General features: G+C 55.8%; 3 protein-coding genes across 3 annotated transcripts; 2 read left to right on the top strand and 1 right to left on the bottom strand.

Moving 5' to 3' along the window:
* Positions 1-301: 301 nt before the first annotated feature.
* On the top strand, positions 302-1,966 carry MYCGRDRAFT_94700 (uncharacterized protein; the record flags this gene model as incomplete). Its single annotated transcript, XM_003850959.1, has 3 exons — positions 302-875; positions 1,445-1,841; positions 1,894-1,966. The coding sequence occupies 3 exons, from the start codon at positions 302-304 to the stop codon at positions 1,964-1,966; spliced, it is 1,044 nt and encodes a 347-aa protein (XP_003851007.1).
* A 729-nt stretch (positions 1,967-2,695) lies between these two features.
* On the bottom strand, positions 2,696-8,014 carry MYCGRDRAFT_94699 (uncharacterized protein; the record flags this gene model as incomplete). Its single annotated transcript, XM_003850789.1, has 5 exons — positions 2,696-6,907; positions 6,962-7,086; positions 7,489-7,529; positions 7,793-7,866; positions 7,976-8,014. The coding sequence occupies 5 exons, from the start codon at positions 8,012-8,014 to the stop codon at positions 2,696-2,698; spliced, it is 4,491 nt and encodes a 1,496-aa protein (XP_003850837.1).
* A 1,129-nt stretch (positions 8,015-9,143) lies between these two features.
* Positions 9,144-9,899, top strand: MYCGRDRAFT_110296 (uncharacterized protein; the record flags this gene model as incomplete). The annotated part of the gene is made up of 1 exon (XM_003850960.1): positions 9,144-9,899. One exon carries the CDS (start codon positions 9,159-9,161, stop codon positions 9,897-9,899), a length of 741 nt encoding a protein of 246 aa, XP_003851008.1.
* Positions 9,900-15,704: the final 5,805 nt, after the last annotated feature.

Genomic DNA, 15,704 nt, shown 5'->3' with positions numbered 1-15,704 from the left:
CGACAGTTGACGCCTCAAATCCCCCCCCAGACACAGGGTTAACATCGTATTGTTAGCCGACGACCTGAACGTGATACTGGATCATGAGTCTGCTGTTTGCCTTTGCACGCAGTGTAAACAGGATCAGGCGTCATATTGATCCATTCATCATGGAACGAATGATTTCAGACAAACGACTGAAGAAGTTGGCTCGGAAAAGGACTTTTTGACTTTCTATACAGATGCCCCCGGATTCTCACGGAACATCTTCCTCTTCGAATCAGCTACACATTGTCATTTGCTTTCATAATCTGGTCCAACGATGTCGACTTTGCCCGGAAGGCACTTCATACAGAGTCAGGCTCTCCTCTACCAAATGCTTCACGAAAGCGACGCCAGATGGGAGGCCAACGACTTGGCGAATCGAATCACAGAAATGGTGGGAGAGCAGGCTTGGGACGAAGAAGAAGACCGAATCGACACCCTCTTGAATGGCATGGCCATCAATCCATGCTACACACGAAACGATGTATCCGAGGTCGTCACGGGGCTTGCTCTGGAATACCACAACGGTGAGAGGGCCTGGTCGAGACTACAGCGGCCGCTGGAACGAGTAGGCACAGTGTACTGGAGAGATCATGCCAGACAATTGGAAGCAGATCACAAAAAGGCAGGACTTCCATGGAACCCGTCCTCCCTGCCTACGTTCCAACCACTGTCGACGCAGGTTAATCCGGCATACTGTCCCACTTCGAAGAAATGCAAGTACTGCGGCACGAGTCATTCTCAACATCTCGGATTGAAGTGCCCGTCGGGTCGCTTCTTGAAACGCATGCGAGTGCGACTGGGACGCATGCTGCTTGGCCGACAATTCGATTTCGTGGCGAGGCCTCCTGGTCAGCCAGAAGACAGGCCGTGGGAGATCGGGATGTGGCGACCCGCTAGTCGTTGATCATCCTTCGGCTGTCAAGACCATAGATGTACGGCCAAATGCGACATTGCTTTCTCTTGAATGCAGCTTGCTTGTGAAGAATACGTAGCATCATGGCCATGCTGCCGTGTCCTCGCCCTTTCATACACATCTCAAAGTGCATACACTCATCTATGGTATCGTGGAATCTTCCGCCTGCTCTGGATCATACTTGTCATCTAACTGTGCTCAAGCTTGGACATGACATAAGCGGAAGCGGTTTCCAAATGTTTCCTATGGCACGTGCAGTGGCAAACATGCTATTCAATGCCGGATCGACGCTCGGCTGCTTGTACTTCAAGCTTCGAATCGCCAAACAGTCCTGAAAAGACACAGCACACTCCAGATAGCCGACCCGACCCTCTATCGATCATTTCCTGCCACCGAGTCACACACAGTAGCGCAGATTCTACACACTACGTCCAGTCCATCTAACGCAATAAGCCATGGATGCCAGAAACACCAGACATCACAAAATAGTGAACTGCCAGACAGGCGCGGCGGACTGCGTGGACGTCGTCGAGAGGATCCTTATTCGAAACCATATCGATGGGCGTTGGCGCATGTTCAGCACCAATCACACGGCCCACGAGCTGATGAGAGTCATGTCTCTTTGTAAAGCCCAAGCCGCCTCGCTGGTCAGTTTGGTCGCAGAATACGACAGCGAGCAAGACCGCATATCGCAGAGCCGGCACACCCAAGCCGCACTAATTGCGGAGAGTGTGCACCAGGACAACGGCGATGACTTGATTCTTGAGAGCGTCCAGTACTATCTTGTCTTTCTCGATTACCTCTCTCGAACGTCACTGCTCGCCGCCAAATTTGAACAGACATTGGCTACGCTGCGATACATCCAACAGACCATGGCAACAGCTTGCTCCACTTTGCAGTGGTGGGTATCAGCCGACATGAGTTCGTTGGGACTGCACTAACAGGTTATCTAGGCGACTGTTATATCTGCAGGGTCAGAGGGGGCGCTTGAACCCGTCGCCGATTGACGAGTCCTCAGCAGAATGAAGTAGATGAGACAAGCTGAGACGATTCAGAGAGCATGGGAGTAGATTATGACGGCGAATGAATTCGGCTTATGAACGTTGGGATTACAGCGTCTGCATTTTCTGGCGTAGAGATACTATTTGACAATTGAACATGAGCTTACTTCCATGAGTGTCACCGTCTCGTGCATTTGCACCACGCAAAATCGATTCGTTGCTGTTGAATGGGAACGATTCTACAAGGCATGCATGCCACAATCTCCGGGTCACAGTGGTTCACAAGAGTTGTCTACAGTTGATATGCGAGGTACTTGTGTTTGAGGTTATGTTTTGCATTTAAGCGCCGACATCCCTTCCATTCTGAAGAGCACGGTCAAGTCTCTTTCATGTCACATCCCTTCCATCCTTCCAGGTATGTCCAACTTGCTCCCATGCTCCCAAGGCCCAAAGTCCTCCATGGTGATACTCCATGGTTGTCATCCATTCCCTTTGTCCATGGTAGGCAGCTTCAAGTCTCTCTTCAGCGGCAAAAATGGCCAGCTTTGTCGAGCTCTGCTTTGTCCTCCATGTCCTTCCTCCCCTCTCTCTCATAATCCTCCTCCACTGCACTCAGCCAACCGAGACCCGACTCAGCGGCAAAGATGGCCAGCATCGTCAAGATCTGGAAGTTTGAGTGCATCCTCAACTGTTCCTTTCCTCCTCCCTCGATCCCTTCGTCTTCCCAGTTTCCTTCCCTTGCGGCAACTACCTCCTAGTAGTTCAACGGCCTCTCCTCGCGCAAGCGGCGCGCCTCAATTGCCGCATCCCTCCGGGAAAGGTTGCGGGCACGAGAAGCCTCCACTTCCCGCTGGGCAGCCGTGGGACCTGCGGGCGGCGGTGATGGGCGGTAGCGGTCCCAAAAGCGACCACCGGCGGCAGGCGGCATTTGTTGGCGGGGGCGAGCAGCAGCTCGCTCCTTGGCTTCCTCCTCGGCTTTCTCCTCGGCCTTCTCCTTGGCCTCTGCTTCGGCCCACTTCCTCGCATTCTCCGCCTGCTCATTCTCGTACGCCTTGATGGCAGGAGCAGTGGCACGCTGGAAGGCACCAATGTCGAACATGGTGCCAGCAGCAGTGGCTTCTCTTCGAGCCTGCTTCTCTTCGGCGCGGACCCAGGGACCGGAGCCAGGAGCATAGCTGGGTTTCAGCTGGGACATGGCGTTGGCGGTCGGTGCTTTGGCGCCGGTAGCAGGGCGGCGAGTCGACTTGTCGATGCTGGCGTTCTGGGTGCGATGGAGGGGTTCCGGCTTCTGGTTTCGACGGAGAGGCTCCGGGCTGGAGCGACGACGTTGTGCATGACCGCCTTGTCGATCTCCGCGAGGCTGAGAGCGGGAAGACTGCAGCTGCTGACTGTAGCTGCCGAACTTGATCTGACAGCCCGCCACGATGCCGGTGATGAGCCCGCCTTTGTTCTCCTTGCTGAGACCATTTGCAATTCCACCGCCGATCTCCTTCGCCCAAGCCCAGATCTCGGATCTAGAGAAGTTATTCAACTTCTCCTTCAGAGTGCCGTTCTCAAAGGCCTTCTGTAGGTCCTTTGCGGACAGCTCAACCGGTGGTGACCTCGTACCCGCGGTGCCCTTCTTCTTTTTGGGCTGAGCCGCGTTCTTCGCCAGCACGGCCGCGAAGTTGGCTTCATCGATCGCATCCTGAGCAGCATCACCGTCGACGTCGTCGAGGAGGGTGGGATACTTCGTGCCTGATTGCTCGACTTCGCGGTTGGCGACACCCTTCTTCGTGGCTTTCTTCGTTGTCTGGTGCGGGCCATGAGCGGACTCAGACGAAGTGGGCTGGCGTCTCTTGGCTGGAGGCGCTTGATCCGCATCCGAGGCCTTTCGCTTGGTGCCTTGGGACGTAGTTCCCAGAGTTGCGTCATCGTCGGAGACGGTGGTGCCTGATGTGTCCACATCAGGTGCGATGTGGACTGAGGTATCCGATTCATCGGCAGTATGCTCCGGCGACTGCTCCGAAGACTGGCCCGCGCCAGTGACATGATCCATCTCGTTCTTCTCAGCGATGGGCTCGGGAGAATCTTCGCGAGCAGTGACTCTCTTTGCGCTGGTCGTCTTCGTCACCTTGACCTTCTTGTTCGATTGTGACTGGAAGTCTTGCTCGATGTGGGCTTCATCGCTCTTGCGCTTCATCGATTTCGGTGCCATCTGCTGGGTCGCAGCTGCAGTGGTGTGGACAATCGAAGGAGACTTCGTGGCGTGGCCATTGTGTTGAGGCCGAGATTCTGGACTGGAGATTGGCTGCTCAGTTGTAGCTCCAGAGGGTCCCTTGCGCGGGATCTTGCCAGCGTAGGCGTTGTGCGAAGGACGTGCGGAGGCAGTAGCCGTGCTGCTGGTGGTTGCAATTGGTGCAGTGCTGTTCCCAGCCGCCTTGCTGTCCATGGCAGCCTCCGCTTCCTGCTGCCTCCTCAGTCTGTGCCGCTCATCATCTCTCTTCCTCCCCTGCTCCTGCTCCTGGACCTGCTCCTGGAAAGTCTTTTGCCGCGCCGATGCGACTCTCGCAGCAGCCGCAGGGTGGACGGGCTTGAGCACCTTTGGTGTGGGTACCGAGATGGAAATCTCCTCCTGCTCCTTCGATGCAGAAGCATTGGCCTTAGCCTTCTCAGCCTCCGCATCAGCATCTGTCTTGGCCTTCTCTTCGGCGACAGTGCCCTTTGCATGCTCGTCGGCAGCTTGTGCCTCTGCCTTGGCCTGCTCCTTGGTGGCGGATGCCTTCGCCTGTGCCTCTTCGGCATCAGCCTTGTCCTGGGATTCTTTCTCGAGGGCAAGAGTCGTTGCCTGCTCAAGCTTCTTCTCATGCTGAGCGGCGAGCTCTGACTGCGACGCTTCGACAGCGGTCGGCACTTCAGCATGAACCTGCTTTGTTGCTGGCTGACCGGCCATGGCATCGGTATGCACCTCGTTGGTCGAAGCAGGTGCTTGACTCTCAGTGTCCTTATCCGGAGCAGGCGCCTGGCACTTGATGTACTTGTCAGTAGCAGGCGCAGGAGATGCTTGACCTTGCTCTTTCTTTGCCTTGGCCTTGGCCTTGTACTCAGCCAGAGACAAGCGCTTTTTCGGCTCCTTGACCGGTGTGTCCTCGGCCTTCCGCTTGACCACAGTCTCCGCCACCTTCACCACCTCTCGCTTCTCCTCAACGAACCCCATCTCCTTCTCCCAAATCGCTTGCCTACCGCCAGACTTCGCGTCAGCAAGCTGCTGCGTCATAACTGGCTCGACCGTAGCATCGCGCAATGGACGACCTTGAGGCACCATATGGACGTGGTCGCCCTGAAGGCGGTAGCGAATGCCGTGCTTGCCCTGCTTCCACTTGATGGCAGCGGCAGCTTTCTTGCGCTCGGCTTCCTCGAGCTGAGCAGCTTCACGCTCCATGGCCTCATGCTGCAACTTGGTGTCGCGATCAAAGGTCACTTTGGCCAGGATTGCTTCTGCAGTCGGTGCCTCGACTTCATCACCGAAGTCGTTGACGGTTGGCTGGGCGCCAGTGGGTTGCATCGGAGCTTGTTGTTCCCATGTAGGAACGCGAGCCTTAGCAAGCAGTTCGCGGAAGTCTGGCATTGGCACGTCGTGCAGCGCAAAGACGTGCATGTTTGTGTTGAGGTTGCTCTTTGGCAACTTCTTGCTCTTGGTCTCATTTGCCTCGTCATTCACAGACGCGTCGCAGTCAGGCGCGTTGGTGTTTGCTTCGGACGTGTTGAGCGCGCTGTACGCACCTGGGAGAGAGCCCATGATCTCGTAAAGCTGCTTCTTCGAAGGTCGCTGCTTCTTTGAAGGTCGCTGTGAAGACGGAGCTGTGGAGGTGGAAGCCTTGCGCTTCTTCTTCAGAGGAGTCGTGGAGGTCGGTGGCGACATCGAGGTTGTGTCGCACTTCACTTCATCAACTTCCGCAATCTCCTTCTCGAATGCTGCAGCGATGGCAGCTTCGACTTCCAACGCAGTGAAGTCGTCTTCATCGGAGGTAGTCGTGCCAGCTGGGACCTTCATCATGTCTTCAGAGACGGACTTGGCCATGTTGAAGCCCCACATCCTCGTCTTGTTCTCGCCTTTGACCGCGGCATCCGGTAGCAGTCGAACTCCAGTCATCGTGGCGGTGATGAGAGAGTCGTCGGAGATCTTCACTTCAAGGACGAGGTGCTTCTTGCTCTTGTAGTCCAGGAATCCAAGGACGCCATCGACTTGACGACCATAGGCCGACGCAGAGAGCTGACCCTTCTCGGTGGACCTGCCAATAGGCAAGAACTTCTTGAAGATGGCGGTCTTCTGCTTCCTGCCGATGGCATCGGAGAAGTGTTCTTGTCCAGTGATCCCGAAGATGTCTTTCTTGCGGTCAGCCATGTCGGCGCCGAAAGAGGTACGCTTCTTGGAGAAGCCGGAGCCGGTGATTGTGATAGAGAAGTCGACGTTGCGGGTGATGGTCAAGATGGCTGTAGCCATGTTGATGTTAAGGTTGCTGAAGGCCTTCAGTGCTTCCGAGCCGTGGTATGTGTGGCTGGCTGTGGAGGATGTGGTCTTGTTGGTTTGCAGAGTAGAGATGTCTGCCGCATCAGTGGCGGACTTGTTGATGATGGCGGTGGTGGCGGTGAACTTCTCGACGGACTTGTTGCGCGCCATGTATGCACGCTCTTTCTCCTCCGCATCTTTCTTCTCCTTCGCAAGGGTGAGTGCAGGCGTCTTCTCTTCGGCGCATCCTTGACTGCGATAAGTTGCGTTCGGGTCACGCTTGCGAGGAGCTTGTGCCGACTTGTGCAGGAGAGACGACATCAACATGCTGCCGGACGTCGTCTGATCTTGTGCGCTGCGCACCTGCGCAGGCTTTTGTGGTTGACGAGAGGTCTTTCTCAGACCGGACGAAGTCTTCTCCACGTTGTTGTCGAACATGGACTCCATCGAATGTCCAGACATCTTTGCTGATGGTTGCTATGAGGCGAGTCAGTCTTGCGAAAGAAGGAGGTGTAGAATGATGCGCTGTACCTGGAGGATAAGATGAAGTGGATCGAGTATGCCTCGATGTAGTTGCGCAACTTGATACCGGCAGCTGATGCGCGATATGAGTGGCGGCCGGGTAGGCAAGCGGTGCGCTTCTTGGTGTGAGACGACTGTTGTTGGTGCAGTTGTCTTGGTGGATGGCGGTGGGAATCTTTGGGATTCCTTTGGGTGCGGGGAGGGAAATCGAGGTGGTGGTTCGGATGAGGAAGGGTGGAAGCAGGAGAGGGGACTTGAGAAGATGGAGACGGAACGGGAAATGGAGTAGCCGAAGTGAAGTGACTCGCGCGCTAGTAACTTGCAAAAGGTGTTTTGTGCCTGAGGAGACGATTCACTTGCGCCGATGATCTGGAGGGGTAAATTTCGACAATACGATGGTTCTGTTGTGTATACAGGTTAGTCTATACTTTGGGAGTTAGATCGGAGGATGACGCTGACGGACCGACTGCGTCGCCTGCCAAGTCGAAGGATATGTGTATTTTGGCACCAGTACAGTGCTCGCAGGAAGCACATACCGAGCGCATCGTCCTGTCTCACGCTTAGATATGGTTCGTGACTGGCGAAGTGGTTCAAGTCTCGCCCAGCACTTCCAGTCTTACACACCCATGACTTGGAAGTCGGCAGTTGTATGCTCCTCGAACATCTCATGCTCGCTGGTGACTGTTCAATAGACAGAGAGGTTGGACCATTTTGACAGCGTAGTCTTCATTGAATATTGTCGAAGGTTCCTGTAAACTGCAAGAATGTCTTGCTCTCACTGCCTCTCTGTTTGTGCCTGCGTCAGTCGAATGTGACAGCGGCGTGCGAGGTGAGACATACCTTGCTATGCTGATTTCTTCCCCAGAAACATGGTCAATAAGGAGCTCGGTGCGTGATAGGCGTGGTTCTGCACCCTACCCTCGCCTAGGCATAGATCTCTCGGTCATCTTCCAGTCATTTGAGCTGAATTAGGGTGAGTCCATGGTGGCTGCAGGGCCGCCATGATTCATTTCAACGTCGTACTGGGCAAGGACAAGAAATCATGCATCGTAGAAGAGGCATGATGTTGTGATACTGTGATCTTTTGCAGCGGCCAGGACAGGGAGGCCTGATCCAGGAGGGCGAGGCTTGCGAACCTCGGGATGAAGACCGGCCATTTCGGTCTCTGTCTGAAGCTGCTTTTGCCAAAGTTTGTGGAATTCGTAATGAGAATGGGCGTTGGACCCAGCCAGACAATGCATTTGTTGTCCGGTCGCGACGAAGACCTCAAAAAGTTGCATGCATATCATGTGCCGCCTTTCTATACTCCAGCTGAGCCAGGCGAGTACCATGCGGAGGCATATCGATGGTTCGAGCTGGACCCGATTATTGTTCGGCCCTGTGTGTAAAGAATGCCCTGCAACCCCACTCTCAAAACTACCGGCGTGGCTTGTCATGACCGCTAGAGGCGTGCCTTCAGCTAAACACATTTTCGTGTATCCACGACGCCGCGACCGCGTTCAAAGATCAGAACGCTGGTACGGCGATCCGAGAAGGACCAGTCTTGCATATTTCGACCCGAAGGCGTGCCATTCGCCTTTGTTTCGCTCATCGAACTTGCATGGTCTCTGTATGTCTCCTTTCTACAATCTCTTCGAGCCGGAGATGGATACCGGCTTATATGGAGACATTGTCGACAATAATGGAGGTTTCCTGTCGGATTTGAATGTCGTGTTGCTCGGGTCTCGAGCTGTTTGTGTTAGCAATCGCCGGATCTGAGGGCGAGAGCGGACGTCCGAGCCGGGAAACCGTGCTTAAGCTGATGGCTCTAATCTTTGCGGCGCAGCCACTGGAGATTGAGGGCATGCCATATGCCGTCGTCCCGTTTCGGACATGGCCGGGCGTGTGCTGTTTGGACAATGGACATCCTTCGATTCTTGTTGCTGGCGTGAGCGTGCTTCGCCGGGTCTTCCATCGCCGTTCCACCATCGTCTTGCTTCTGATCTGCGACATGTGTATCTCTGGCCGCGGGCAGCAGCACATCTGGGACCATGTCAGTTGTAAATGGAGTCGGAAACCCCAGCAATAGCGAAGTGAAGTCGTCCGCCCAAAGTTCTGCCTCAGGCACCAACGAAGCTGAAACCATCGTCGCGATCTCGAAAAAATCCCAAGCTCTTCCTCACATCCATCCTCCGCTCTTTGCAGACACACTCCCAAATACACGACAATGGCACCCATCCGCCCCGCCAAACGCAGCAGTATCCGTGCCCGCGCCTCCAAATCTAGCACCTCCGATCCTCGCGGAAGATACGCACCACCCACCGCCACCGACACCTACTCCGAACCCGCCGCCGCAGCCCTCAAGTCCTCGCTCAAACCCGCCAATTCCAACACATCCCACCTCCAAGATGCCGACTGGCGACTCAACAAAAAAGACAAGCGTACAGTCAAACACAACGCTCTACTCAACAAAGTCCGCGACGCCGGGATAGCAAAGGGTGGAGCAGGCAGAAAGACGCTGAAACGCCGGCGACCGGGGAAGAAACTTGTCACTACCATGGATGGGCTGGCGGACGCATTACCCTCGGCTTCGGAGGATGAAGGCGAGGATGAAGATGAGTGGGAAGGTTTAGACGACGAGGAGGAAATGCAGCTCGACGGCACAACAACCACGAAGAAGCGGCGGAGGAGAAAAGTCAAGGTGTCCGAGTCAGATGGCAAGATGGTGATGAAGAGCTTAAAGCATAAGCCTGGAGCGGCGAGGAGGAAGGCGATTATGGAGGGACGGGAGAGGGAGAGGTTTGGGAGGAATTTGGCGGCGATGGTGGGGACTACGACGGGTGGGAAGGAGAATGTGGTTGCGGGTGAAGCGGACAAGGCGAAGGAGAGTCAGAAAGCGAAGTGGGCGGCGCTGAGAGACTTCATCGGAGGCACGATGGAAAAGGACAAGGCTTTTGCGAAGGATTGAGGCAGAAGAGAGGTCAAGGACGGAATATGGAATCATACCCGAGGTGGTCTGCAAATATCCCAAAAAGACGGAGTGTTGATGCCTTTATCTTCACCGAGCTCTTCGCAGCTCCATTGCGGGGCGCCACATGTTGCATGATTCCCGCACGCGGAGACACAAGCGAGAGATGTTGCATACATAAGAGTAGGCCGAGAGCAACAGCCCCATCAGGAAGAGCACTCCAACCCGAGCCCGCTGGCCCGGCTCGCTATTCTATTTGCCGCGCGAAGCGTCACCAGGAATCCTTGTCCAGCAGCATCGGTATCGGAAAGTTTCGTCAACGTCTCAGCCGAGAATCTCATGAGCCGGCGTCCACGTTCTCCTCCCCGGATGCGCGGTCCTCGGACTCTTCCGCCGCAGAGCTGTAAGGCCCGCCCATCAGCCTTGACAGCGGATAAAAAGCAGGCACCGGAGCCCGTCCAAGCGCTGCCTCGGAGGCGGTATACAGCTCCCAGTACAACGTCCCCAATCTCTCCAATGGCCGTTGGAGTCGACTTGCACACTCCGGCTCAGCGGTGTACTGGCAGGCGATCGAGTAGACGTCTTGGCAAACCTCTGCGATATCGTACTCGGCATCGAGACGCAGGCCAGTAAGTAAGGCCTCGATTAAGTCTTCCGCCAAATCCCAGGCTTCTGGTCCGACCATATCTGAAATGTGGTTTGCAAGATCGTTCGCTTCAGTGCGGGCGCTGATGTCGTGGAGGATATGGTACAGGAGTACTTGTGTCTGCAGGAAATGCATCAGGTCAATGTTCGACATTGTGGGTGAGCTACGTCCGGTTGGAATGACTGGTGGTGTCGATGATGCGGTTCCGAGAGATTGCGAGTTGAGGATATACATGCTGGCGAAGATGGAAGCATCGTGGTATGGGTCTCCGCTTGTGGACTCATTCATCGCTGCAGTAATCGCGAGGATTGCTCATACCCGGCGACCATTTCCAGTGCGGCTATGTCGCATCGGTCAGCCGTGGCATGGCATCATGCCGCCACGAATCAAGCTTGCGGACATATCACACCACAAATCGAGCCGTGGATTTGCCGTCCCGTTCCTTGGAGCGTGTCGCTTTATCCCGGGCTTGAGTCTTGTCTCGACTATACTCGTGGAAGGTGACTAGAAGGCTGGCCAGACAGTGACGCCGCTCACGCGTGATCTGTGGGCCGTCATGCACGGCCTGGCCAGGCCGTTGTTGAGACACCAATCACTATTCGTGGTCAGCGGAATGCTTCGGCTGAACCGCGGATCTGGGTGACCACGCACTCGACAGTCTGGACTCAGCGTGCATATTTCACAGAATTTCCGCCCCGTCATCGGTTCTCGTCAACTTGGTTCCTCCTCAATTTCTCATCGCCGAATAGGCGCCTCTGGAAGGTGTAGATAATCCCGGTCTATCGTCGGAAGGGTTGTCATAGGTGAGAGCACGGGTCCTCGTACTGCCATCAGGTCTGGAATCTTATGCTCAGCCCAATCTGTCAAGGAATACATGACCACCAGCAATGAGTCGTATCAGGACCAGGCGGAGATGTCCCACTACCCAGGTCTTGCACTCTCTCTGGCCTAGCATGCATGGTACACAGTTCGCTGTCAAACCAAGCGGCGAGTCAATTCTGGCGCGGATCTGGATGGCCACATCGTCTGTACTGCTGTGGCGATCAATGGTCAGCAAGAAGGGACTGTAGATGTGGAAGGCGGCTCGGCATTGGCACGGTGCCTGCGTCGCTTCATGCAGTGGAGAAGCTCATGCCATTCACAGCGTCCCACTCCTGCGGCTCTCCTGGCCCACCTCGTTATACTCGCATCTGCGAGAGCGCTTGATCCCATTCAATGCAGAGGTCCGCGGCCTGCCAACCAGCCTCGCCCAATCATTCTCATGTCCGCGGCGTATCGCTTCCCGAGAAATTCCGAGAAAACCAGCCCAGAAATGCAGCCGACAGTCGACTTGCATCTTCATATCCACTCCTCGGATTCCTCGTATATGCGCTGGCTCAGGCTCAGACCTCATCATTTCTGCTTCATCCGAGGCGTCTCCGTCGACGGCGTCGATGCTCTGGATCCTTAAATCGCTGGCTCTGGTTCGAGCAGCGCTCTTGCAGAGGAGCCGGTGCAGGTAAGATTCGGGTCGCCTGAACATCGCTTTGTGGACGGTGGCCGTCATCGGCGAGTGCGGCTTGGTTGAAGGGTGAAGGGTGAAGGGAGATGAGGAAGGAGTGAGCAGCTCAAAGGGCGACAGCGAACTGCGGAGGTCAGTGTGCTTTTGACATTGGTGGGCTTCGGGCGGCGGAGGGACTCTTTTCACTGGGGGTATCAGACCTCAAGCTGGCCACCTTCTCCACCGCAACGCTGCATCGGCCATCTGGTCTCAACTCGAAGTCCTACCCTTTACTTCCAGCCCATCGCAATTGATGAGAACCATGATCCGGACACGACATCGACTGCTCCTGCGAGGTCATGCGAGGAGCATTGAACGCCACAGCTGAAAGGCTGTCTGTCATCGGTACCGTACCTGCATCACTTCATGCGGGTGGAGCCAAGTGATGGACGTGAGTCTGGCCAGGTCAGTCTTTTGCTTGTGCAATCACGGAGAGTTGTTGACTGGGTCTATTCGTGGAACATGGAATGCTGACAGCTGCAGGGCCGCAGACTTGGGAGACACACTCAGCGACCTCAAGATTTGCAACATGGGTGGAAATTGTGCATCGAACTGTCCACGAGACTTACACACCGTCATCGCCTTGCGCCATCTTATTTCAGCATCGTCCTCGTCGCAAGATAGACGTCGCCTCAATTCTTGCAGCTTCAGGTCGACCCAGCGAAGCAAGGGAGGTTTCGCTATGAACGCCTCGACCGCCTGACCCAGCGTGTCGGGCTTAAAACGAGACTGCGAGGATTGCATGTTCCCAATCTGGTCCCCCACGCATGTTTGACTTGCCATTGCACCATATCGCCGGAGTGTCGGGATAGTCAGGATTGTGGACCGCTAATGAATGTCGTATATGAAGAACCTCTGCCCAGTTTGGAGAGCTCCTCTTTGCCGCCTCACTCGTCGACTTTACCTACGAACTCGACTCGGTTACCATCTGTCACCATGGCGAACACATTTATGCTTGCCGGCGTCGTTGCTGGTCTGCTTGGCTCCGCCTATGCATTGCCCCAAGTTGGTAAGAGTCCTGCGTCCTGCTCAACATCTACCAGTACTGACGATCACAGCACCGAGCGTTGTGGACGCCTCGTCTGAGTTTGATGCTCCTACTTCTACCTCGGCTTCCTACTCCTCCGAGACCCTCGTCCTAAGCATTCTCCCGGAGATCAGCATCCCAGCAGAATCCAGCTCCGCCGTCCTCACCGACTCGCCTATTCCGCTTCCATCGCCCATCTCCGTGGAGCTCGATCCAACACCGCCTGCTGTGACGTCTGTCGATGTAACAGCCATCTCCGGCGCAACTCCTACAGTCTCTGTATCTAGTTCTGCCCTGCCCAGCGTCTCCGTGTCGCAGGATCTATCGGTCTCCCTTCCAGCCACGACCGAAGCCACACTCCCTTCTGAGATCACCCTCACCATCCCGACCACCGTCGCAGTCACCGACATCGAGGCGATCCTCTCCCTCGCCACCTTGCCCGCTAATCTCGACCTGCCCGGACTTTCTGAGATCCTGGCGGGCATCACGGGACTGCTTGGAGGAGGCCCGCAGGAGACAGCTTTACCTTCAGCTAGCATTCCCGAAACAGATCTCCCTCAGACCAGTCTGCCTGTGGTAGCTCTGCCCCTACCTTCGCTGGCCTTGCCTAGCATCGCACTTTCGACAGGCGTTTCGAGTCTCGATGTGACCACACCGACTGCCCTCTCGGTCGTCAACCTTCCCTCGGTCCCTCTCCCGACGGATATTTCACTCCCCGCGGCACCGTCCTTGACTTTGGCCAGCGCTCAGGTTTCCAGCTTAGCGACCCCTCTGACCACCAGTCCTGCCCGCAACAACATCTTCGACAACATCGGCAATGCAGCTCTGCAGTCTATCGGTGCCGAGCTTGCCGCCATCTTCAGCATCTTCGCCTCTGCCGCGACCGGCGTTCCATTTGTGCCGACTCAGACGGCGTCGCTGATCTTGCCACCAATCTCGGTGTCCGCCATCACTCCAGCTGTACCTTCTCTGACCATCCTCCCTACACTCAATGGTTCGTCCATCGTCTTGTCACTGCCGACGCTCTCTGCTCCCTCAACCGCAACTCTCCTGCCGGACGATGACGAGGAGTCTCCACTCGAAGCAATCCTCTCTCTGATTGGCGCAGGCTTGACTGGACTTCTTCCTCGACCCACGGCAGTACCAACGACGCTCCTCACCAGCGCCTCCCTCTCTCTGACCAGCGCTCCCTCTGCAGCTGTGCCATCCCTGCCGTCCACCGCCCTCTTCTCAAACGGCACGATCCCATCCTTGACTCTCAGCCCTCTCCCCTCGCTCTCGCTATCGACCGAACAAATCATCCCGACCAACTTGGAAAACTTCCCCTCCATCGACCTCGGCGAGGTCCCATCTCCAACTACATCCATCCCATCGGCGACATCCCCCTCCTCAATTGTCCTTCAAACTGTAAGCTCCCTTCCTCTCCCCTCCTCCCACCACACCCAAACTGAGATCTCTCCCACAGACAACCACCCTCCCCATCCCCCTCAACCTCTCCATCGTCCTCCTCGCCCTAAACACCACCATCCCCCTCTCCTCCTCCATCTCCCCCTCCTCCCTCGCCTCCGCCACAACCCTCCTCTCCCTCTTCCCCCTCTTCTCCTTCCTCTCCATCCCACCCTTCGAGTCCCTCGGATCCCTCTCCAACCTCGCGGCCGTCGAGGCGGAGGTGCAAGGAGTTCAAGAGTGGGATGTTGCGGTCGTACTGGATGCGTTGAATCGCGCGGGCTTGACGGCGGGTGGGGATGGGTTGGAGGATTTGAGGAGTGTGTTGGCTGTTGTGGTGGGATTGGTGGGGAGGGTGTTGGATTTGGAGAAGGCGGTTGCGGTTTTGGTGCTGGTTTTGGCGGGGGTTGGGAGTTCTTGAGGAGGGGAGAGGAATTCATTGGGAAGAGGAGGATGGTAATATACATGGCAGTTGGGCTGCGACAGGACACAAGGAATACATTGTGGACGAACCGTATTCAAGCAGAAAAACCGATGGAAGAGCGGGCAGCGACCTTGTCGCACGAGCAGATTCTTTCATGGAATCATGGAATCAATCCGGCATGGCCTTCCGAATACGGCGGAGTTCCGCCGTTTTCTTCCTGCATCGCCTCATTCCCCTCCCTTCCGGTCTTCCTTCCCCTCCCTCTCTCCCCACACATCAATATCCACCCGTCTCTCTGAAATTGTCTCCATTTATTTCATATTCGCTGTCTCCGGGACCAGCACTGACCCACTCGCCCTGCACCATGGTATCAAGCTCATCAATCGGCACACGACGATCATGCCGCACCGAGCCCTGCGTGATCGAAACATCAGCCTCGCCGTGTACGAACTCACACTTGCAATACCATCATCCATGCTAATCGTGACTGTCACAGCACCAGACCCCAAGAGAAATCAGACAACTGCCCCGCTCGTCTTGCTTGCGTTCGTCAGGTGGAATCTGGCTTATTTGTCGAGCACGATCTGCATTCCCTGCTTGAACCACAGTGCAGCGGTGAATGAGTCCCGCTGATCTGCTTCCTTTATGGCTTGGTCCTCCTCTGTCTCATACCTCGCTTCCATCAACATCGAAACGCACAGATCGAACAGATCTTTTCCACC

Source organism: Zymoseptoria tritici, chromosome 7 (genome assembly GCF_000219625.1).
Source record: "Zymoseptoria tritici IPO323 chromosome 7, whole genome shotgun sequence".
NCBI lineage: Eukaryota > Fungi > Ascomycota > Dothideomycetes > Mycosphaerellales > Mycosphaerellaceae > Zymoseptoria > Zymoseptoria tritici.
Note: the sequence above shows the minus strand (reverse complement) of the source record. Positions and strands in the feature narration are given on the sequence as shown.